The 23409-nt window shown below is 47.5% G+C and overlaps 1 protein-coding gene across 9 annotated transcripts in view; it reads left to right on the forward strand.

Annotated features, from left to right (window-relative positions):
* CACNA1B (calcium voltage-gated channel subunit alpha1 B) overlaps positions 1 to 23409 on the forward strand; it is a 311383-nt gene that overhangs the window by 208772 nt on the left and 79202 nt on the right. For 5 of the 9 annotated variants that reach the window (XM_063353305.1, XM_063353296.1, XM_063353297.1 and 2 more), the window contains 4 exons: positions 6999 to 7061; positions 17413 to 18234; positions 19459 to 19673; positions 22292 to 22412. In XM_063353305.1, coding sequence (XP_063209375.1) covers positions 6999 to 7061; positions 17413 to 18234; positions 19459 to 19673; positions 22292 to 22412 — 1221 coding nt within the window. The remainder of the gene's footprint in view (positions 1 to 6998; positions 7062 to 17412; positions 18235 to 19458; positions 19674 to 22291; positions 22413 to 23409) is intronic. The other 4 variants (XM_063353298.1, XM_063353300.1, XM_063353302.1 and 1 more) reach the window with 1 other exon arrangement.

The following is a 23409-nucleotide window of genomic DNA, read 5'->3' on the forward strand; positions in this document are numbered from 1 at the left end:
TAGTGCCTCGTCTTTTGCCTTGCTGTAAATAACTGTGCTTTAGGATTTTTTTAAGCTGTCCTAGGATAGATTTCACCAGGTGAAGTGTTAACATTTCACTTTGGATTTTTAACTACGAGAGGTATATGTGCACTTAATGTATTAACTATTCTTCTTCGAGAATTGAAATGTAAAGGCACCCTCCTAAATATCAGGCTGAGAAACACGCTTGGATGCTCTTTCTTTGCTCTTTGAAAGAGTGCTGGGTTGAATAAAATCATGTCTGTGAACAGTCACTGGTTTGTAGCTGGAAACATCAAATTTGTGTTTTCGGATGCGGGCTTTTCTGCACGGACGTGGACATACGCACAGATTCCGCGATACCAGAATCCTTAAAAAACGTTGCCTTGGGGCCCACCTTGTCATGAGTGCTGATCTAAACTGAAGGGAAAAAAGCATATGTAGGTGAAAATACCTGTCCAGATGTTGTTGAGGTCAATGCAGGGCTCTGCCTGCGTGAGATTACGGGCCCGTGCTCGAGAGCTGCCTACCCTGCATGGATTTACTGAAAAATATGTTCTTCGTAAAGCTCCCTTTAACTCTTCTGGAATTTTAACATCAGGACCACCAGCATCAAAAAAACTTCGGTCGTGCGTTTTACCGAGAGCTGCTGATGTTTCCCAGACCCCTTTTTCAGGGAAGGCTTCCAAAGTCTGGAGCAGCTCGAGCATAGAAACAGAAATTTCCTGTTCAGTTTTATTGCAAAGTACCTGAAATGCAGCAGGTTCTCTGGTCCCCCAGCGTAAATCTCTTGATCCTTGTTCCTGAGAGTTTAATCCACTTCCTCAAAGACAATAGGCCAAACGGAGCCAGTTCATTACATGTTAAGGAAAAGAATATTATTAATTTGACTATTTTATTCTTCTTAACATTTTATTTTGCCATTACTGCTTTAATCAGCTCCCGTTTATGCTAGGTCTGTTTGTTCATTTTAAATATAATCCTTTTCTTACAAAGATTTTCTGTCCAGCCTTGAAAAGAAGACAAATGAGAATATTTACTCTTGTTCTTTGAATTTCCTGGTACCGTTATTTTAAAATGCAAGATAACGATGCTTATTGTCTTCTTTTTAAATCAAAGGCACAGCGCATGTGAAGATTTCTTAGAAATCAGAAAAAAAAAAAGCCACTTTAATGGAGCTAAGACTTCACACCACGTCGTTAGTTGCTTAAAATAACCTTATTCCATGATTTTTCACCAGGCTTCCACCTGGTTTTCAATACCACAGGGCCAGTTTTGTGACCACAATTGGAAGTGACTACAAAGTTGTGGATTTCTGCTTATTTTGCCTCAAATTGTTATCTGCCCAGATCCCTCCCTGTGACGTTTGTACAGGCAGGTAATTAGGCTTACAAACGAGCGCGTTACAACGGGCAGTCGATCGCTTCCACATCTACTAAGCACGGAGCATCCTGCGGGCTGTGTGGGAGCCATCATCTGACAACCCTCGTGTGACTTCTCGTTATCTCTGCTTTAGTGCCAGCGAGGTGCCTAAAAGGCCCCTCACAAAGCTCCTCGGGCTTTAGTTTGGAAAAAAAAAATAAAAATGCATTAAGGGCCAATAGGTTGCTGACCGAATGGATAATGACGTAGAGGAGAAGGCAAGGGAGAAGTTGGGTGTTTTGTGAGACAGAAATAGGCGTCTGGATGGATTGCTGGCTCACGACCCGAAAGATATTTAACGAATGCATGCCAAAGCAATTTATTTAATATGCAAATACACCCATAGTGAGCTTCAAAGGGGTTTAGCAGCTGCAGCTTTCAGGTTTGCAGCGCGTATCCCTTAGATATCTCTATCCAATACAGGGGGGCTGATGACGGACCCGTGGCTGACAGCCAAATGTACCCCCGCTACTTCGTTTCTTATGCTCTTAAGCCACACGGTGATCCTGAAGATGGAGCAGATGCCGTTGACGACAAGACTTGCCAGATGAAGCCTCTGCTGCGACTCAGAGCTGGACATGCCAAGAATGAAATAGGGCTGGGCATGCTTGGAAACGGGACTTTTGGTGTATGGAAATATCGTGGCAAAAAGCAAATGCCAGTAGAGCTTGGGTACCCCCACCTGGGTGGTGAGCAAGGGCTGGGAAAAAACTGGGACTGAGCTACCAAGGGCCTGCTGCAAAGGGGGCTCTACCCTATCAGTTTATAGTTTTACTTTCTCCTAAAGAATAATTTTTTAGTTTTATAATTTGATTCCTTTCACGATCTATGAAAATGGATTTCTTATAACAACAGGCATCTATAGCACAGGTCAATGCTTTGAAAACGTCAGCCTTTCTCTACCTGCATCCATCCAAACAGGTCTCTCAGGTGTTAGCAGAGGGCACCATGACTTGTATTTCCTTGGTCGTGACGTTCATGTTCCCGGTGTGCTTGTCCACCTCCCGCAGAGGTGATAACGCCGTCCTGGGGCTGCGGCTGGTGAAAAGTCGCATCGGTTGTTCTGCTGCTTGACCAGCGAGGTGCTGTGCTGGCTGTTTTGCTCCTTTCCCTTGTCAGTCCTACCTCAAGGACTGCGAGCGTGTCCCTTCCCCGCAGCCTCCTTCCAGGCTGTTGCATCCTCTGCAGTGTTGACTCTGCTCTTCCACCTCCGGCATTTTTCCTCTGCAAATACAGCGTGCGCTGGTGGTTTGTACGCTCCTGCAGTTGATCTGCACTGGTTGATCTGCACTGATTCCTCTGCTCTCCTCTGCCATTCAAGCCGCTCTTCATAACTCAGCTCCAGGAAACATTCAATTTATTGCATCGGTTGCAAAATGTCGTTTCCTAGGCATAAGAATCTGGTTGTTATTTAACGTGTCAGCCTGCTTGGAGAGTCCCAAGGCGTGCCTTCACCTTTCCACATGCAGTAGGCTGCTGCATGAGCCACAAATTGCTTTGTGGTTGATAGATGGTGAAGCGCTACGGTGTCATGGGGAGCTGTTTTAATAATATACTCATTATTGCAGTGGCGTTGAGATATCATCTGTCTTGCAACTGACTCGGAGCGCTTTATGACGGTATTCTACCTGCCCTTGGTTTGTAGCTCCTACTTCATCCGTCTCCCAAGATTTCGATGGTTTGTCTTCTGTTCCACCAAAGGGACGTAATGCGAGCAGCTTTGTCTGACGGCAGTTTGCTTTTTTCACCTGGTGAACTCTATCCTGAACGGGCCTTTTTGTTTTGTGGTTTTTCAGGATTGAAAGCTAGGATGGTGCGTTGGTTTTGTCATTGTTGCAATGTTTGGTTTAAAACAAGAGTATTTGTTTAACGTGTGTTATTGCTTTTTAATTTGAGCCCATTGTTTCATTCTTATTTTTTGTGATTTTTTTTTTTTTGTTTTTGTTTTCTGTTTAGCATTTTCCTTGCTTTGTTGTTTCTGGAGGTGAGTTTCTGGGTTTGTTCAGTTTGCCCAGCATTGTCTTTAAGACCCTCTGTTTCGTACAACATTTAAACCACTCAGCCTCTTCAACTGAGCGACTGTACTGACCGACGGGTCTTTAGATCAAACCATTGGTGCAGTTTCCTCGGCGGCCAGAATGGAGGAGGCGGGGGAAAGGGGGCATTTTTGCAGGCGTTGGACGTGCAAAGCACCTTGCAATGCCACTATAAAGGTGCCAGTGAAGGGAGAGCCCTCCGGCTCGTTTCCGTGGGTCATGACAAGACCCCAAGGCAAACATGGGTTTATTTTCTGTATTTGCCTCAACCGAAGCCTGAACTCCCCGCATTTGGGTTCCTCCTCCACCTTTTCTATTCCAGCCAGAGATGCACCAATGGCACGTACAAAAGGGGCTGCCATAAGCACACCCAGCCCAGCGTGGGCCAGCAGACCAGCCGGAGAGGACACGAGCTGGGGCTCCCCTGGCACCCAGAGCCCGTGCATTTTCCAATGGCCTCTCTTCACTTTTTCTTGGGAAAAGCCTTAAAATAGCAACCGCAACAGAAAGCAAAGGCTAAATTTGCTAGGTAGTTCTGCTGAAGTCATGCTGAGTGAAACTTTTTGTGTTTTGTTACTTAATGATTGGTTTTTTTTTAAATTCCCTGTGGGTGATGGTTTACGGTTGTAGCCAGACCCAAGGAGTTTATTTTAGCGTAGGTATAGGGTGGACGTTCTGGATGGGAGAAGAACTTCCCAGGTGCAGTGAATGCAACTTTGTTGACAGTGGCAGAGACAGTTCATGCAATGTGGGCACCAGGCCTAAACATAGGCTAGGGAATCGCCCACTACCATTTTTCCGAGTTACGCGTGCTTCCCAGGACAATCTTCCAACCCCTCAAGCCCCCTCCTCTCTCCAGGCTCTGACTGGTTTCTGCTGGTCTCTCACATGGTTGTTCAAAGCAGTTGGCATTTTAATTGCACGCCCACAGGTGGATACTGCCTGTTAGTATGAGCAAGTTGACTACTCATTAGAAAAGCGCCAAGAGCAAATACGGGTGGCCCATCATTTCACAGTGACTTCTCGGAGTTGTCTGTCCCTTTTGTACAGGTCTGGGGATGAAGAGGGGGGAGTTGCTCTGTTTCTCCAGGACATTTTCCATCTCAGAGGTTCCATATTTTCCTTTTGTCTTGGGAATTCTGTGGTCTATTTCCAAATTCCTGTTGGGCTTTCGGTACCCAACAAGACCCAGCAAGAAGTGTGCCTGAACACCCAGCCCATAAACCGTCCCTTGCTGGGTGATGTGTAGACTAGAAGAGGTGTTCTTCTCTTGCTGGCTTGTGATTTCTTCCCTTTCTTTTTTCCCCTGAAGTGTGTTGATGTGTGAGGTACTGTGACTCCTCCTGTTAGCTTACCTTTTTGCCCTTGCTGTTGGTGTAACGGTGACTCAGCTACACCTAAAGACACTCTCTTGTGCTCTGTCCCTCGCGGATGGTAAGTAGCATCGAGCAAAGCTCAAGCACTTCTGTCATTTTGATTTGGAAAAGGAGGCTGTCTTTGCTTCGTGGCTTTACACCCTGCAGTTCCAGCACAAAGTTAGTCAAATTTCTGGTTTCGACCAAGCGGACTCCAGCAATGGGAGCAGAGGAGCGAACCTGGAGTGCTGCAGGACTTGCATAACGTTGGCTGGCCAGGTTACAAGGACACTTGGCAGGAGCAGAGCGTGGCCTCCGTTCCCGCACTGCACCAAAGGAGGCAGGGATAAACGCAAAGGTTCATTCAAGTCTCCTGCCGAGGGATGCTGAGATCTGCTTTCAGCAATTTAAAGCAAAATTTCCACAGGTGTATTGGGTGGCAAGGTTTCTCTCCCCGGTCCTGCTGAGGAGGGGAGCGATAGAGCGACTTTGGTGGGTACCTGGTGTCCAGCCAGGGTCAACCCACCGCAAGAGGTATTGCACAATGGTGGGGCTGACTTCCAGGTAAATTAGGGCAGCCCGGTACATTCTCCTCCATCGCGAGTTTTCCACCTCTTTTGCCCAAGAAATTTCTTACCTACGCTTGAGGCGTTTACTTTGAGGGCTTGTTCTCTGCAGGTTTTAGCCGCCGTCCCGGGGGTTCGGCATCCAGCCAAAAGAGTAAAAGGGTCCCCAGCTTGAGCAACCTGGAAACAATCATCATCTTTGGCGAGCAAGCAGGGCACGCCAACCCCACTTTGACTCCTGCTCCCATTTTGTTTGGCGTGGTACAAACGTAGAAATAGTTTAGCGAAATACTTTACCTGACTGTTCAGCAGATTGTTTGCTCCAAGCAAAACTTTTATGATGCCTTTCATAATTTCTCTTATATTCACTCCAGGTTTTTTGACTTCTGGATTGTTGCGTTAGATACTTTACCTGGGCCAACATTTCTGTGCAGAATAAAGCATTAATTTTAAGTAAACGTATATTTAAAACTCTACGTATATGCTATCCAAAGAACATTAGATTTTAACTGGACCTTCTGGTTTGCTAGTATTGATTGTTAACAGATTAAAACTCTCATGGAAGCAGGAGAAAAAATGCTGCAACTGAAAAGGCAAATTCGGGAGGTGAAGGGATTTTATTTTCAGTCTTGGGGAGGAATCTTGGGGTGACGTAGATTTAGAAAAGTTACTGTTTATAACTATGAAAAAATGAACGCCAAGATCTATCAAGATATTTAGAATCCTGTTTTCCTGTAGATTCCCTGCCAAAGGAAGAATAAACTCCTTTTCTGTGTAATTCGGTGAATTCTGTATTTAGAACCCCCCGCGTACAATGGTGTTCATACAAACACTGGATGGAGGAGAATCTACAAAATTGCTTGTGGAGTGAAAAAAGCTCCTTTCAATAACGTGTAATCCCCCGCCTCAGCTGCAGCGGATGTATGGTGCTCAGAGGTGGCGAGCCGGATTCGGGCAGTCTGAGCTCAGGCACATCCCCGTGCCTCTCGGAGGAGAGAGGTAGGTGCCTCTGAAGAGCAGATCCGAGGCAGGGAGGGAGGAGAAGCAGCCTGGCACCAGCTGCTGGGCCTCAGGTGGATTTTGGTTCTCTGGACGTGGCCCAAGGTCCTCCCTCCAGCTCATGCTCTTCTCCGTGCTGAGGCTTCTTCCTCGTGTCATGGGGCCAGAGTGGGAATTAGCATCCTGCTCCCACTTGGAACTAATTATTTGCAGCACAGCTGTAAAAGCAATCGCCACCTGTTTCTACAAAGACCTCTACCCTGAGGTCCTAAAGATGACTTCTGCGGAGGACTTTCATTGTGTGAGTATAGCATATGGAGGCATAAAGTCCTTGATATCATCGTGTGGCTTTTGGTTCACCTTTTAATTTTTTTCCCTTTTGGTTCCGTTTTTGATTCTTTGGTTGTTTCCCTGTTAACTAGAAGGTGGTGTGTCTGTGGCTTCCACACTTTCTGAAGCTTGCCTGGTCTCCTACCGAGATGCACGCTGCAGTCTGCATTCACTAGGACACCGCCTGTATGAGTCTCCTCCCGATGTCTTTTATGGTTTCTCTTCTCTTCTTTTTTTTTTTCTTTTCTCACTTTTTGTTTTCTTTGTTTGTTTTGTTTTTGCATGTGCAGTTTTGTAAAGCAAACTCGAGGTACTGTATCTCGCAGCTCGTCAGTCTCCAGCGTAAATTCACCGTGAGTTGCTCTCTGTTACGATATTCAGTAAATGGATTTATGATATATATCTCTATATTTACAAACCTCCCTCTTTCCCCTTCCCCTGATGCCTTCGCTCCCCCTTTGTTTTTTCCAAAAATCATTCCCATCATTGTGGAAAGCCTCCAGACCAACATACGGTGGAAGGACTGGAAGGTGTGCGACATTGCCATATGATGCTTGTGATTTGATCGTGAGCAACTCTGTTGTGTTTCGTACATTGACTGTGATTTTTTTTTCTCCCCTTCCTTCATTTTTTCCTCATCCCCTTAATTATTTTCCATTTTCCCTTCCTCAACTATTTTCCCTCTCCTTCCCTCTGCCCTCATTTGATGGTTCGTCTTGTTCTTACTTGTATTTTTGTTCTCTGTGTTTATTATGCGCTGGGCTGATGGCTTTGATGTTCCACCAGTGTTTGCACTTATGGTTCAATAGGAGAATGGGGGCCCACCATGAGTGCGCTCTTTAACGAAAGCTGGAGGAGGACTTTAAAAGAAAGTTCTGCAAATGGGGCCCAAGTGAGACCAAATTGGAAAACTCTGCATAAATATCCTTGGGAAACTTATACTCATGAGAGCACTGGTCATGCCTGTGCTCTCTAACCTTCTCGAGCTGGAGCTTAAAGCTACAGATATGGCAAAAATAAGGCACTCAGCAAGCTCCTGTGTACTCGTGATTGAGCGAACACAGTGGTAGACCTTCCATTCACTCCACGCACTTCCTAACAAACCGATCTTGCTGGCTTTGCTGTGAATCACGGGTGCGCTTTGACACCGATGCAGGTTTGTAGAAAATACCATTGTTCCCTGACAACTAATACAACAAAACTCGTCATCAGCTTCTCATCAACCCATCCTAGTATCTTTGCTTTGGGTTATACTTTTACCGTTTGACGTTGTCTTTCTTCTTTAATGCTTTTGGAGCGACAAGTAAGTGCAATTCAAACACGCGTGGGTTTGTCCTTACGGGCGCCATAGCAGGCACTAAAGGCACGGGGAAGCAAAGGAGGTTTTCCATCAGTTTCCTGACATCTTCCTTGTTCCCTGTTTTTTGGTGGGTCCTTGTCCATTGGTGGATCTTAGGTGTGTTTGTATCAAAAATACATTGCTATGATGTGTGGGTTTAGCTTCTGTGACCAAGACTGACCAGCAAAAGTAGGTGTGATGTGTCTGTGCTGAGGACGGAGATCTCATGGGGTTGGGACAGTGAAAATTAGGGGGGAGTAGATTAGACTGAGGCAGCTTCTGGCTCGTTTCTTCCAATGGATTTCCTGGCAGAAAGGTGTGGAGAGAGGTCTGCTGCCCTTTGGGTCTCTCACCCCTGGCAGGAGAGAGGGGTGGTTAAAGGTGGTGATGGAGGAGAGGTGCTGCCGAGCTCCTTCCCTCCCAACACTTGAATTCGCTCCCCTAGAAGTTGCACCAAACCAGTTTGAGGCAATGTTTGCACAATTAGGAATAAAGCCTTGAAAGACTGAAGAATTTGGCCTCTTTTTCCAAACTTCCAGAGGCAGAGCTGCCTTTTAAAAGGATGAAATCGAACTGTAGGTACTAAAATCCCCTTGGAAGGAGGATTTGCCCACATTCGGAGGCGTTTGCCATCGAGGTCTGCCGCTGACTCCCCGCCAGCGATACAGACGGTATAATAGAGGCTTCTTTTGCTGCTATGACTCACATCTGTGCTCCGAACAGAACAAATTTTTACTGCAAAAAGCTGTGACTGAGGATTCTCATCCTTTTTAACATTTCTATGCACCGTCTGGGCAGTAATTTGTAATTTCCTATGCAAACCAGGGCCATTATTGGCGTATGAGCTGAGCGTGCATTTTCTTCCCTGTGGGTATCTAAAGAGCATTTCTCCACAAACCCCCCTTGTTTCGATTAAATAAACGCCTGGACCCCGTGGCAGCGTGCAGTACGTAAAAGTGCCAGCCGTCACAGGGCACCAGTAGAGCCCCCCTGAAGCGCGAAGACATCTGAAGGGCTTATTTACTCAGTCTAAATGTCATGGTTAGAAATGCGGGTTTTATTTGAAATTCAAAAAGATAAACTGGAAGAACTCCTCCTAGGGACGTGCAGGTGCGGTGGAGTCCCGTTCCCTGGGTGAATGTTAGTCGAGGTTCAGGATGCCTTTCTATCGCTCCGCTTCCCCCCGCTGTGAGTGCTATTGCTGTAATTATACCGAATAGATAAGTGCTCTCATTTTTGTGCGCACAGGAAAGTTGAACAGGAATCTACTAATCTAAAAGAGCTTTTTAAAGGTGGTGGGGGGAAAAAAAATCTAAAAAAAAAATCCCTGTTCCTTTTTCTCCCTTAGGTTTCTCAAACAGCATAAAATAACGTGGGCCTTTATCATCAGTAGCAACCAGGATCTGCAAAACCGCGGTCGTTTGTTCTGAAAGAACAGAACTGATTCGAAAGTATTTTGACATGCAGAGAGCGGGTTTTTCCCCCCCATACACTTTCTTTGATTATTTTTCTATAAAAAAAATAAGTATTCCAAATTGGCAAGAAACTAAGGGCAAAGTACTGGAGCTAGTTTCTTAAAAATAAATTAAAAAATTAATTTAAAAAAAAAAAAAATCAAGGTAATTTTCTTATGCCAATTCCAGGCCTTTGTGCTATAACAAATTCATGAAACAAGCAGTGCAAGCAGTACGAAATCCATTTTTAATTCACTGAGGAGAGGTAATTAAATACAGATATGCTCTATTTCTTTAAGTAGATCAGCATTTATCTAAAATACATACTGAAACTGGCAACTAATTTATATGTACATAGGCGATGACACACAGCTAAGTGAATAATTATGGTGTTTTTTTCCAATGGTATGTATTTAAGAGTTCTGGGGATCTTGAATTTTTTTAGGAATACTTCTTACGCTGCCCTGGCTGATGAAATCCAGACCAGTGCATCCCGTAACTTGAGGTTCTCATTGTGTTGCTATTGTTTATTGTCTATTTCTAATAGGATCCAGAGGTGTCAGTCGTTGCTTGGACATGAAAAATGGCATGTTCTTAAGGCATTTTCTAGAACGGTAAATAAAGCAAAAGCCAGTGTTCCACAAGTTGGGGATTTTTTTTTTTTTTCCCAGCAGTGCTGAACACCTGCACCTGCCACAGATATTTTAATTTTTTATTTTTTTTTTTTCTAGAACAAAACTTGTTCCTTTTTGAGCGCCTCTTTCGCTCCCGCCCCACCCATCACAGCACGTCTCTGCTGCCTCCACCCAGCCGTCGACAAGCTGATAGCGTACAGAGGGAAATGAAAAAGCTTAAATATCTTCTGCCGGGATGAATTTGTCGTTTGCCATCCAAGAACCCAAATTGTTCTTGATCTCTATCACTTGCTTTTGTATCTTCGCTGTCTGGGTCATCTGCTTTGTTTCCATCCTCAAAGCGCACAGAGGGGGCTGGGACTTCATTCCCTGATGGGTTTGGTCGTGGTTTTTATCAAAAGCCTGGAGCTGACGGTGGGACTTTGGCCACTGCTGAGCCTGGGCTGGGCCGTTGCGGTGTAATTGCCAGAATGTCTCCTGCAGAGCGTGGCACGAACCCTTCAGAGGAAAAAAAGAATTTAAAGCAAATGAAATTTGACTGGATTTTAGGAGAACTTAATGGTTCCACGTATTTAACCTCAGTGGGGTTTTTGTTAAGTCAGGCCATAGCGATGCGACTTTTAATTTCCTTTTTTTTGTTGTTGTTTTACTTTTAACTCTCTCACCCTGTTATTTGTTAGTGAGGATGCGATTACTTGATCACAATTCACAACAGAAAGAGCAGAGAAATCTTGAGGTCTGCAAAGGGGTTTTACGACAGCAGTTTAACTTGGGACAGAGTAAATATTTTCTGGCATTTTCTTAAGATCAGAATGTGCATAAAGCTAAGCCTTGTATTTATACTTCTGGGATTAGCGTGTGATGTACTTTTATCAAAAACAGTTAGAAAATTCTTCTTCTTAGAGCAATAGGGAGCAGCACGTGCAGGATGGTGAGTTATGGATGAGCGAAATCATTGTGTTATTACAAAACAACTCAAACTGAAAGCGATGAAACTTTGGCTACGTTAACACGGGGAGGCTTTGGCTGAACTTTGCGCCGCTTCCGAGCTGTACAAAACCAAGTGACGCAGCTGTCCCCAAACTCTTTGCAGCAGCACGTAACGATTCCTGCTGCTCTTCGGTGGCCATGGACACCTCAAGGGAGTGGTAGCGAAGGGCTGGAACTATCCCAACTTTTGTTCTGATACACACCTTGGGCGTGTTCTGGCTCTACGCCGGCCAAGGTGTGCATGCCCATGCGCTCAGCGGCTCCCGAAAGAGCTGCCGTGGTGCTGAGCCCTGGCGCCTCTGGCATCTCAGCTGCTTCTTATCCTGCTGGGACCAAGTACCTGTGGCCAGCACGTTCTGTATCCACGGTTCTCCACATTGTCTAAAAGAGCAAGTAAAGGGAGTGGAAGTTCAATCTGAGGATGATGCGATTCAGGGCCACAAAGATGCACCGAGGGCTGGAGCCCCTCTGCTGTGAGGACAGGCTGAGAGAGCTGGGGGGGTTCAGCCTGGAGAAGAGAAGGCTCCAAGGAGACCTTCGAGCCCCTTCCAGTCCCTAAAGGGGCTCCAGGAAAGCTGGGGAGGGACTCTGGATCAGGGAGGGGAGCGATAGAACCAGGGGGAACGGCTCTAAACTGGAAGAGGGGAGATTTAGATGAGATCTCGGGAAGAAATTCTTGGCTGTGAGGGCGGTGAGCCCCTGGCCCAGGTTGCCCAGAGAAGCTGTGGCTGCCCCATCCCTGGAGGGGTTCAAGGCCAGGTTGGACGGGGCTTGGAGCAACCTGGGCTGGTGGGAGGTGTCCCTGCCCAGGGCAGGGGGTGGCACTGGGTGATCTTTAAGGTCCCTTCCAACCCAAACCATTCTGTGATTCCATGATATTGAAAACAATAAACATATTGCATTTAGTGAACTTTCTTGATCTAAGAAGTTGGCATCTATGATAGTTTGAAAGGCTTTTCCAATTTCAGTAGCAAGCCTCTGGACACAAGGATGTGATGGAAGGGCCGGTATTATATTAGGCTTTGACCACATTCAAAATTTAGAATTTCTGGCTCATAGACACTAGGAGAAATAATATGAAAGAAAACGTTTTCATTCTGAGAAACTGAAATAACAAAAATTCTGATATATAAAAGCAAAATCAAATTCAAGCATAATATTGGAGCGGACCGGGCAGCGTTTTCCATGGCTGTCCTCGGTGGTGGCGTTTGTGATGCCGCTGCCCCGGCTCGGTGGGAGAGCACAGCGCGTCTCCCGAGAGAGCTCGGGCGGGAGATGTAGCTCATAAAGAGGAAAAGGTGCTAAAGCAGCCAAGCAGCAACTCCCGGGGTCAGCGGCAAAGCAAATTTAATCACTCGTGGTGAGTTCATCTGAAAGAAAAATTGTCTCATCAAATCAAAAAGCGCCAAAACCCCCTGCTTTGTGCGTGCCTACCCCAAACTAGAATGCTGCACTGTGTTTTCCAAGTGGAAAATTGAAACATGGAAAGAGCTTCTCCAAGTTTATGAACAGAAGATCCAATTTTAGTGGAAAGGTTTTTTTTTTTTGCATTGCATTTTCGGTTGCAACTGTATTTTAACAAGAAATTCCCTTTCATCTGTAATCGGAACGTATTCTTTCATACCCACAATCTAATATGTAGGTATTTTTACCATCAAATTATTATGTTCATAGTCAGCTTTCACTATTTACTGAAGCAAAATTTTAAGGATTGCATTTATGTAGCTGATTAAAGCAGCAGTTTTGCGAAGCAAAGTGCCATTAACTAAAGCAGTGTTTTAAAAGGTTACGACAACAAAATCTTTAATCATTAAGGAATACCCTAAGATTAGACTATCACTAAAAATACACTTTCCTTTCTTGAGCAGTCTAAACACTGACGGGTTGCAGTTTGTATTTATACCAATATTAGTCACTGGTTCATTAATATGAATTTTATTTGATTCTTTATGAATTTTATGGTTTTCTTTCTAGCCACAGGCAGGAGTTGTTTGAACGCGGGCTTCTTAATCCAAGCAAAACCAGTGGAGCTACTCAGAGAAACGTTATTAACAGTAACACATAGTACATTTCCAGCCCAGAGGACCTGAAAACTGAGTATGTTGCCAGTACCCTTCAAAGAGTTCGAAACATTCTGTAGACAGAAAATAGGGATGGGAAGTAATTGTAAAGAAAGTGGATTAACGTTAATCTTTGCACTATGTCTGTAAATCAGAGGTGATAAATGGAATTTTATTAACGGGTTCAGAAGGATTTTAAGAAGCGAACAGGCTTTCAGATAAGAAGCTGGCTTCATAAATAGGTGGTTTTCTCTTGTGGAAAGAAATATTTGTTATCACAAAGGCTGTTTTTTTTTTTTTTTTTTTTTTTTTTTAATCCGTTTGGACAAGTCATGCTAAGCCGTGGCTGGTACCGTAGATGGTTTGTCTCTGCCCCAGTTCACGCAGCACTCGGTCATTAATGGGACCAAACAGCGGGGGAAGCAGAGGAAACGCTTTCGCTCCATCTGGGTTTTTCCATCTCTTCTGCAATCCTTTGATGGGCGCGCAGGCACCGTTGTCCTCGTAGGCGGGCAGTTGGAATGCAACGGTGTTTTGTTTTAAGGTGACATTCCTTCAGTGCCATAAATAAGTTCCAAATCTCTCCTCTGCGTGGAAGCAGAGCAGAGCAAGAGGAGAGGAGGAGCTGTCACGTACGGCCACGTCCAGTTGCTGTGGGAACTTGTAGCAAGCGAGAGTCGGATAAATGCAACTGGACAAGCAGACGACACGTCCCCTCCCGTTGCTGCCGCTTTGGCTCTGAAAAAACCCTAAATGCCGTCCCCAGAGGGACCAACCTGCTCAGTTGCTTTACTTCCATCTCCTCCGGCAGACTTTACGCGCACTGTCACTTGCTCCTGATGTTCTCGACTGGTTGGAATAACGGTTAATGAGCTAGCCAGGCAGGCGTCGCGTTTTCCTGATTGCGTTTTCACTGCAATTTATTTCCTGCTTATTTTGTTGTTGTTGGCGTGCGTTTTCATGCAGAAAGAAGGAAGGCTGCAGTCATTACTTCTGAACCTCCCGCTCTTTGCCTTGTTGGGGACCCAAGCCAGCGGGTGGCTGTGTGTTGTAGTCGTTTGGCAATCGCCTCCCCTGCTTGTGTCAACGTTAAGGATGCATCTCATTTCTAGACGCTGAGAAATTCGAGTCTGTGACTTCAGTGTCTGTTTTAAGGAAGGGATTTCAGCAAAATAGGCTTGGTTAATATGTGCATTGCTTGGTTTCCGCAGGTTCTCGGTGGTGGATGTACCTGGCAGCACCTTTCATTTAGCCATGAGTCACGTACAGTGGAAGCTTTAGCACCTCAGAGAGAATTTAAAGGCTGATTTGTGATCTGGGTGTAAAGGAAGCCCAACTAAAAAAAGCCTCCCGAAGTGATGCATCCTGCGTCGGAGCTCGCAGGTCCCGAGTGCCTCCTCTGCGCTGTGTGATGAATTCCAGCCCTGCATCCTCAACCTTCTTCCTCACCACATCCGCTCTGATTTGGGAGATTTTCTTTATATCTTGGCTTTGATGGGCTCAGAGCAGGTGCTGGTGGAGAGGCTGTGTCCATGAAAGTTGCCTGATGATTTATGGTGTGTTTTGCTCTCTGCAGGGAGGCCGGAGCTTTGCGTCCCACCCCTGCCTGCTGCCTGTCCCCTGGAAATGGAGAGCAGGATGGAGCACGGGGTGTAGGCAGTCATGCTCTTCTCTGCGCTCTTGGTTTATAGACACATTGAAGGCTTCAGTCGGCATAAGGGCAGTTTCCCAACTCTAACTCATCGTTACTAGTTGTCACTTTGGTGTTGACAGCTCGCTCTGGCTGTTCAAAGCACAAACCACAAGCCAGTCCCTGCCCCGAGGACTTTGATTGTGAAGTGAGAAATGTCCCCTAAGAACAAATGCGTGTGGTGGCAGCGCGTGGGAGGCTCGGAGGTGCACACACGCAGCCCTAAGCTGTCTCGTTTCCCTGGGCCTGTGTGCTGAAGGGGAGGTTCGTTTTTGTAGCCCCGCTCGGTTTAACGGAGCCAGAACCGCAGGGCTGCAGAGCGCGGCACCCCGTCCATCCCGGAGGACGCGCAGGACATCGCGGGACACCCATCCTGGGCAGCTCTGTCACTCTGTGCGCGTCTCTACCCACCGTGGAGAGCTGCAAACACAGAGCACATGGCTTCCCATGGGAAATCCTTGTAGATTTCCCAGGTTGGCAGGTCTGGGCACTCAGAGGAGGCTTTGCATGTTGCCCGTTGATTCCGTCTAAAACCAAATAAATCTGCTGCTGAGTGATAGCACTGCAATCTTCCGTAATGCTGAACCAAAGAGAAATGGCAAGCTATTGCCCGCTGCGAGGAGCCTGTTCATCCTTACGCCAGGGGTCATTAGGAGAGCTTGGGGGGTGCTCTGCCCTAACGAGGAGCCTGCGCTCCCTTTGATGAACCTGATCTAGTTCAAGATGTCCCTGCTTTTACTGCAGGGGGGTGGGACTAGGTGGCCTTTAAAGGTCCCTTCCGACCCAACACATTCTATGACTCTACGTGGGACTTTTGGTGAGCGGGGCTCTAAGCTACGTCCCCCGGTACCTTCTGGTATCGTTTACATTGAGAACCGGGATTTTTGTCACCTGTTCTTTTGCTGCGGTGTAAACGAGGCGCTCAGCTGGTGGAAAATTGGTCCAGAATGTCCCTCTCGGGAACAGAGGGGGGTAGATTTTTAGTTGTGCTGATTAGCTGTGCTCAGTCAGATTTCCGGATTAAATCAGATCCCTTCTCATCCGCCTGGGTGCCCTCATCCCATCTGCAGCAAGACTTTAAATAAGCGGTGGGGTTTTTTTTGCCTCTTTAGCAGAGCCAGGCGGCAGCACCCTCCCTGAAGAACCCCCCACAGAGCTCCGAGATGCAAAGCCTTTCCGACAGCTCCCACCGTGTTACATGCGCCCGTCTGAACGCCGCCTCCCCCAGGGTCCGCGTGCGTGTGACAGACCCTGACAGTCCCGATCAGCGCAGACACACGCAAACGCCGCTTTCTTCTATTGTCAGGGCAGCTGGGAAAGCGCGTAAGGAAAATGCGTCTGCCTCCCCTGTTGGCTGTGTGCGAAGCGCTGGAGGTCGGTGAGCCCCAAGCGGCTCCTCCGGCTGCAGAGGTCAGACTAACATCTGGGAAACGGAGATGTCTGAGCAGGCTGGTGGAAGGAAAAGGATTTTCCTCTCTTTGTTAGAAAAAGTTTCATATAAGGAATAAAATGGGTGCTGATCCTCCACCAGGCTAAATCCAGAACTCCACCCTGGAAGCCAGTGGGTTCACTTTGATTTTACGCAGAAGCAGAATTTGACTTGCAATCTTCAGGAAGAAAGGAAAAAAAAAAAGCCTTCTTTTCTTGCTTTGGGTGGGTAGGTGACACGTTTGTGTGTGGTGGTCAGAAACCAAGCGCTGTGCCGAAAAATGAAAGCATTAAGGCAATGCCAGTGGAGGTGTCCTCATCACAACAGATGACAGAGACAGAAAAGAGCAGGTTTCTCCAGGGAATAAAGGTGCTGTCGACACATCCGCATCTCCGTGTGACTCTCCCAGTCCCTGGGGCCTTTTCACGGTACACAAAACAATTTTCCTTTCTTACTTGCACTTTCCCAGACTCCGGTGACGCTTGGGCTGGATGGTCCGTCCTCACCTCGGAAGGATGGCGTGGGTTGAGAGCAACGGCTCTCCTGCGCCATTAGCCAACGGGCCAGTGCAGCCTGAGAAGTGACCCCTGTGGCTGGCTGGAAGGGGCAGGGGCTTGTGGTGCCAAGGCTCAGATCCACAGGGACACATTTAATTTCCCCTCGCTCCTCCTGTCAATCTAACATCTCTAACTTGACACTAATTTGCTTATCCAGACATTTCCAGGTGGGGAGAAGGGTGCTGCTAATTTTTGGGAAGCCTTGTAGACTGTTTGAAAGCTCAGGCTGTGCTCTATGATTTTTGTGCGCAAAGACTTCAACCCTTCAGACTACCCGAGGCTTTCAAGGGGGATGGCCACATTTTCCGGAGGGCCTGTTTCATCATGTCTAACGCGTGCGGGAGCAAACTAACACTGATGATGCTGCTGGCTTTCCCCGCTCATGTTCTCTCCGCCAGCCATTCTCTCTCCATTCCTATAATTTCTTTGGCTCAACCCTCTAATCCCCCGTCTCAGCTGAAAATTTCTTCTAATTTTTTTGTTTAATTGCTTTTTTGGGGGAATGGGTGCAAAGTTGGGTACTAACTTTTCCCCTTCCTCCCCTCCTTAGCAAGCAGCAGAACTCCTCCAAATCCAAGTCCGTTTGGGAGCAGAGGACCAGCCAGATCCGGATGCACAATTTCCGAGCCAGCTGCGAAGCGCTGTACAACGAGCTGGATCCGGAGGAGCGCGTGCGATACGCGACCACCCTGCACATCAGGCCAGACATGAAGACTCACCTGGATCGGCCGCTGGTGGTAGAGCCGAGGAGTGAAGGGAGGAACAACATCAACAAGCTGAGCCCTGTGGACGTGCAGGAGGTGGAGCAGACCAAAGTCAGCTCCACCGATGGCGCAGAAGCTCCGCGGAAGCACCACCGGCATCGGGATAAGGACAAATTGGGAGAGCAAGAGAAGGGGGACTTGACCAAGGATGAGAACGGGGAATCTGGTGCCAACAACAAGGAGGAGCGGCACAGGCAGCACAGGAGCCGCAGCAAGGAGGTGGAAGCGGGGAGCAAGGAAGGGAAAAGCGATCGCAACAGGGGCCAGGAAGGGGGAAAGAGGCACCATCGCCGAGGGTCGGTGGAAGAAGGCGCTGAGAAGGAGCACCGTAGGCATCGGACTCACCGGCACTCTGCTGAACGGCAAGGCAAGGAAGGCAACGGGACAATCAACGGGGCCAGGAGCGAGCGGCGTTCCCGACACCGGGGAGGGTCGAGGTCTGGGAACAGGGAAGGAGAGCCGGGATCCAAGGGCGAGAATGGAGAAGAGCCTCACAGACGCCACAGGTTCAGGAACAGGGCGCTGTCGACGTACGACTCGGTGGAGAAGGAGAACGGGGAGAAGGAGGGGGAGGCTGGCGAGAAGGAGCACCGGAATCATCAGCCCAAGTAAGTGAGCGCTGCGGGGCCAGACGCGTCCCCGGGACAGCTCAAAAGAGACCCGAGACCCCAAAAACCTTTTAGGAAATGACTTATTCCCCTCCCCATGGCGTTCCCTGCTGCTCTTCTTGCACCCACACCATCTACCACCGTAACCTGCAGGTCCATTTTGCTTAAATCATTAATGGCAGAGGCTCCCAAAGGTGACTTTCGTCCATGCTGGCCCATAGAATAGCTCAGGTTTAAGGAAGGGGAGTATCCTTGGTGTAAATACCAAGAGACCCTCTAGGACATAAGGCGGAACAGCAAATTTCACAGCCTCTGAGGGGCATGTTTTGAAATGGTATCCAGTCTCGCTTATAGCCCTTTGGTTTTCTTTTTTTTTCGTGGTGAGCCTGTCAGCTGCATCCCCAGTTGTTGCAGCGCGGGGCTTCTTCCATTAAGAACAATGATGTACCCCATTTGGCTGAATTCTTATGTAAGTCAAGTGAGAAAAATAGTACTCGTGAAGCATTTAGAGTAGTTAATAAAGAAGGATGGACTGCCTTTGCAGCTTTATTAGTCTGATGGAAACGAAATTTCACTGGGATTCTTTGGAATAGAGTTCATGTCACCGTGGAGAGCTGCGAGTGGCACTGAGATAATAATTTTCCTGTCTATATTATCTTCCTTTCAGATGGATTTCACAACACTTTGCATACAGTTTAGTCTGATCATGTGCACAACCTCACTTTCCTCCTCACTGAAATAGAGCCACTGCCGCAGAGGAACACAGACGCTATTTAGTCGCTTAGAGTGACATTACAGAGTGGTTTAGGACTGGAAAAGAGAATCGCCACATTTAAATAATCCCTCAGGAGACCATTAAGCAGCAGAATGTCAGACTTCATTCAGAAACCAGCTGATGCTGGAAAGCTAATGTCACTGTTCCATGCAAGTGCCGTGTGGTCCTTGCTGATGAACCTCAGTTCCGAGTCGCATTAAACTGAATAAAGTGACGTTTGGTGGCACAGTTCCTCTTAATGTTGTGCTTGGATGTTGGTTCAGAAGGTCTCAGAGGAAGAGGTCACATACTGTGCTATCAGTAAGTTGTCCCACAGTCTGTGACTTTTCTGCAAGGAATTTCCATGAAGAAAAGTCTATGAAACCCAGCAAGAGGTGCAGCATCAGGGCACAGATGTTCTCTACGTCCTTCCTGGGCCACGTTTAATAAAATCTGCTTTTCTACCTTAGGGAGAGCCAGTGTGAGATTGAAGCGAGCGGAAGCGTGAGTGTCCCCGTGCACACCCTCCCCAGCACCTACCTGCAGAAAGTGCCGGAGCAGCCAGAAGATGCTGACAACCAGAAGAACGTGACGCGGATGATTCAGCCCCCTCTGGACAAAACCACCACTGTGAACATCCCTGTCACTATCACTGCCCCGCCGGGGGAGACCACCGTCATACCAAGTGAGTGCCCTTGTCCCCCTGCTGTTTGTCATGAAATTGCCAGAAAAGAGGTAACTTTCTAAGGAGCTAGCAGCACGCGCTGGGTGATGGGTGCTCTTCTGGCCACCAGCATCCTGGCAATAGAAGGAGAGGGAGAGCTTGTTGTTGATACAGGCTGTAGAATTCAGGCAGCCTGCAGGAACCCCCAGGGTGAGGGTCAGCTGGCGGCTCTGGAAAACGCCAGGTGAGATTCCCTGGAGATGGCTCACCAGAGGACATCCATCCATGTATCTTTACATAAAGGAAAGATGCAAAAAGCAAGAAAAACAACAAAATGTAGTAACCGAGAGCTGTGCGGCAAAATAAGCAACTTCTGCAGCAAACCAGTCAAGACCTTGCTGTGAGCACAGGAGTGGGTCCTCTGCTTGATCATCTTCCTCTGCTGCCATGCTGCAAGCTGCCACTCCAGCAGTGTTCTGCTACGGTTCCTCTGGTGTCCCAGGGCCCTGACTGGCCACAGGTCCCTCAGCAGAGGACAGGGGAGGCAGTGGCATTGCATTCAAGCCCATAGACAGAATTCACGCCTCTTGGCTTGTTAGTTGACCCCGCTGTGGAGCAGCAGGTCTTTCATGGCTGCACAGCAGTCACAGCCTCCATGGTGTGACCCTGCTCCTTCGGGTTCCTGCACGCTGGAGCTTCTTGCTCCAGAATTTTGGAGAATTTCGGAGCTTCTTGCAACCCTCCACATCTCCGTTTCAGTAGATCTCTCCCAGCTTGTCCTTTTCTGGAGCTCTGTCCCTTGGGTGTGTCAACACAGATTGACACCATTCTGTGGATGACCCCAAGACCGTTGTGCCCACGGTCTGCTCTGCAGCCACCAGCCTCTTCTGCCCAGTTTGTGGCACAGCCCAGAGAAGTCTGGGGAGCTGCAGGGGGGGGATGACAAGGAGAGGTGCAGTGTGAAATCCAAGAGGTCCACGTTAGGTCACAGGCTGTCAGGACTCTGCTTTCCAAGAGGCACAGACAAAGCCAGCAGTGGCTCCACCTGCTTCTTTCAGTGTTGTCAGCCACACAAGACTTGTCTTTTTTTCTTTTCCCCCCCTTCTTTTTCTTAAATGGTAATTTTACTATATTGCAATACCGAATTCCCGTCAATCACAATTTATCAGCCTCTCTCTTTCCTGGTCATTTCCCGTGTATCTGGCTTGAGATACGTTAAAGAGTTTATTGAACATGTCACTCACACACAATGAAAGGTCATTTTGCTGCAAAAATAAAATAAAAAGTAATAAAAAACCTGCACCTAACACTTTATAAGTGGGTGGGGTTTTTTGATTCTAGGGCCTGTGAATTAATAGACAAGTGTATATGTCTGTATAAGAAGAGAATTTGCAGTGTAAAATGTTTTCCAGTTCATATATTGGAAATTATCTTAAGTAAATTACCATGTAAACCCCCTGCAAGTAAACTTATAATGGAAATTAGAGAATGTATTTCTAACCTTGGGGAGTGAAGTTCAGAACAATCTTCGAAAAGGGGGTGACGTAAGTTAAAAACCTGGTGTGAGATGGAGCTCGACACCTTTCTGCCTGGGGAGCTCTGCCAAAGCTGGGGTGCAGTATGCAGGCACAGGGCTGGGAAATCCAGGGAGCCCCTTCCACAGAATCATAGAATGGCAGGGTTGGCAGGGCCCTCTGGAGATCACCCAGTCCCACCCCCGGCCAGAGCAGGGTCACCCACAGCAGGTGGCACAGGAACGCGTCCAGGCGGGGTTGGAATGTCTCCAGAGACGGAGACTCCCCCACCTCTCTGGGCAGCCTGTGCTAGGGCTCTGCCACCCTCACAGCAAAGAAGTTCCTCCTCATGTTGAGGTGGAACTTCCCATGCTCGAGTTTGTGCCCGTTGCCCCTTGTCCTGTCCCCGGGCACCACTGAAAAGAGCCTGGCCCCATCCTCCTGACACCCCCCCTTTCAGTATTTATCAGCGTTGATAAGATCCCCCCTCAGTCGTCTTTTTTCCAGACTGAAGAGACCCAAGTCCCTCAGCCTTTCTTCATCAGAGAGGTGTTCCAGTCCCCTCAGCATCTTCCAAGTCCCTGTTCCCATGCTGGGAAATTCAGCAGTCTTAGCCCCAAAACTGTTAAAGCTCATCTATGAATTTGCTCTTTTACACGTTCCAAAGACAATCCTGCTACCGATCTATGGGAAAATATAGAGAATTATGCGTTTGGTTAGACTTACCGTCTGTCTTTCCATGAATCCCTAGTGAATCCTCTCTCCCTAATGATCTATGGTAGTTTGGAATGGGATTTCCATGCTCACTTTGGCAGCTCTTGTATAAATAAGCGTAAGGTTTCTTTGTTTGTCTGCACTGGGCATCTTCATTTCCTGGCCGTTTCTGATACATTGCTCGTCAGTGCAGCAGTTAAGGAGTATAATTGCCGTGTATATCATACTGTAGTAAATAGCAGCGATAATAATCAAATGATTGTTCATCACATTTAATCAACATATTCAAAGGCTGTTTGCTATCCCAGCTGCATTGTTTGCATATCCAGCTGTTGCAGGCAGCCTGCTGGGGGAAGACTGCAGATACATTTTTAACTCTCTCTTTTCTCTTTCCTTAAATTCACATTTCAGTGAACAACGTTGAATTCGAAAGTAAAACTGAGGAGAAGAAAGACGTCGATGACTTGACGAAAAACGGGCCGAAACCAATCTTGCCTTACAGTTCCATGTTCATCCTAAGTCCTACAAATCCGTAAGTCCTCTGACGATATATTACTGCTTGCGGGTCGCAGGTACTCCAAGCATGGGTATTCAAAGCAGCGTCATCAGCTTGATCTTCATCTCTACCAGTGAAACTCATCAGGAAATTAAATAAAAGTTTATGTAGGCTGCGGACCAGATGCTGCCTTTCAGCTGGGCTTTCCTGGGGGAACAAATTGCCAGGATAGGAAAAAACAAGGTGCTTTAGGTAGACCCTCTCTAACTGCCCTGGTGGTGGTCAGGTCAGTTGTAGATCACTGGTGGTGGGAGGATGGACGATCCCTGGGAGAAGGCATTATCTATCAGGAGAAGCAGGTTGGGTTTGATGTCAGCAAATTCTTGCAGGGTCCTCAGCTGGAATTCATGCTTTTTCCATACTAGTACCCTCGCATCACTGTAAACTTCGAACATCTGGGAAAACGCGAATATTTTTCATGTGCCGAGGCTGAGAGTACAGTTTGTGGGATCTGTTGGGATTGCACCATTTCTTCCACTTCAGGCGTCTTGGCCTCATGGGGAACTTTGTACTCAAAGCCTGTAGATACTGAATGTGTCGCTCTGAAGGGCTGCAGGACCAGACAAGAGCAGCAGGGGTTGTAATAATTGTAGCATGAAGGCCTGTGAGTCATTTTAAGCAGTAACTTAAGGCAAAGGAGGGCGTTCGCAACTTCTGCCAACCCAGAGATCTGCTAGGAGCAGACGCGATAGCTTCTCTCTGGCTCAGGTAGACTTGCTGCAGATCCCAGATGTTGCTCTCCGAGGTTGTACTCGTGCTCAGATACCTAAGGTGGACTCAGGCCCTTCCTTTGGCAACTCCATTTGGTGGAAGAATGAGTGCTGCTACACCTCCTGCTACTCAGGATGGTGAGGTCCTGGCTCCTGTGCAGTCAATGGAACAAAACGGGCTGCTCCGTGTACTCATCTTTGACATCAGAGATGCGGCTGTGGTGGAATCCATGGCACCCCGGATGGTGGGCAGGCTGAATACT

This window comes from Chroicocephalus ridibundus, chromosome 15 (assembly GCF_963924245.1).
Source record: "Chroicocephalus ridibundus chromosome 15, bChrRid1.1, whole genome shotgun sequence".
NCBI classification, from domain to species: Eukaryota; Metazoa; Chordata; class Aves; order Charadriiformes; family Laridae; genus Chroicocephalus; species Chroicocephalus ridibundus.